At 52.0% G+C, this 1,367-nt stretch overlaps 1 protein-coding gene across 1 annotated transcript; it reads right to left on the minus strand.

Moving 5' to 3' along the window:
- Window positions 1-114: 114 nt before the first annotated feature.
- On the minus strand, window positions 115-795 carry ANOM_011895 (diphthine--ammonia ligase family protein; the record flags this gene model as incomplete). Its single annotated transcript, XM_015557147.1, has 1 exon — window positions 115-795. One exon carries the CDS (start codon window positions 793-795, stop codon window positions 115-117), a length of 681 nt encoding a protein of 226 aa, XP_015400765.1.
- Between the last annotated feature and the right edge of the window lie 572 nt (window positions 796-1,367).

Consider the following 1,367-nt stretch of genomic DNA (forward strand, 5'->3'; position numbering starts at 1 on the left):
CGGCAATCTCAATCCTCCCCTTCCAAAGAAACGCAGGCCCATCAACCGCAAGACTCTCATACTCACCCCCTTCCCCAAGAACAGCACCCCCCAAATCATCAACCACAAACCTCCTCATGCCCTCTCAATCTTCCTCCGCACAAGCCCATCGCGACTCGAAACATCCCCCCAGAGAAACCCCTCATCCAGCCCGCCCGAGGCAACCTTGATAATCCTCGCCTCACATCCAACCCCAGCCATATCCTCCAACAGCCCCGCCTGCGTAGCCACGCCCGCGCGTTCCACCGGCGCAGGGAGCACCGGATAATTCCACAACCAAGCCAGCGGGGTCAGGCCCAGCCTACACGCGACATTCTCGATCCTGGTGCGTTGATAAGTGGACAAGATGGCGCCGGCACAGACGGCATTGGCCTCCGGATGACACTGCATCACGCGCTTCAGCAGCGGAACGAGCGACTCGGTCTCGTCTTCCGGCGCGGACTCCTCTGTGGCATCATTGCGGTAGATGCGGGCTGTGTCGACGGCGCCGCCGGAGATGGGGGCGCGGTAGAGCGGGATGTCCAGGGCCTGCTCGTAGAGGGGGATCACAGCGTGGCCGATGGTCTGGTACATGAAGCTGTCGATGTCTTCTTGGGCATCTTGGACCGGGGGGTGGAGATTGGCTAGCGCGATGACTTTGTGGCCGTTGCGGATGCAGTGCAGGAGAGAGTAGAGAGAGTCTTTTCCTCCGGATATTAGGGCGATCACGTTTAGGCTTTGACCCTGTTGTGGTTGTGGTTGTGGTGATGGGGTCATGGTGGGGTGGGTTTTATCATTTGAGGGGTACTTTTTTTCTCTCTCTGTTATTTAGGTGACCCCGCGCTTGCGTTAGAGTCTAGATGCTTGATTTATGTACCTAGTAAACTAGTGATAGTTCGGTTTAAGGTAGACCAGGGTTTGGCCTTGTTAGTTGTTAATCATTTGGTTGAGGATTTAACTTAATTTTTACTGCGGTGGTTCGGAGTTCCGAGACGGAAGCCAAACCACTAACCATGGATTGTAGAAATACACTACTACTACTACACTACATTCTCAGAAGAGTATTTTTCTTGATGATTCTTTGATTATCACTAGCTATGCCGCACATTGAATGGGCACTTGAATTAATAACAGCGGGGGGATATTATGGATGCAAACAAAATGAAAACAGGATGATGCGCACAGGGGTATGAGGCAATGATTGGGGAAAAGTTGAAGTATACATGTGGCCAGCACAGGAATGATGTGGTGAGGGTGCAACCCGGGTCAAGGTCAAACAAATATTACATCAAATAGGGACACAGAATGCAAGATGAATGAGAAGTATAACGAAGAGAAGAGAGAAAAAA

Source organism: Aspergillus nomiae (genome assembly GCF_001204775.2).
Source record: "Aspergillus nomiae NRRL 13137 chromosome Unknown contig00924, whole genome shotgun sequence".
NCBI lineage: Eukaryota > Fungi > Ascomycota > Eurotiomycetes > Eurotiales > Aspergillaceae > Aspergillus > Aspergillus nomiae.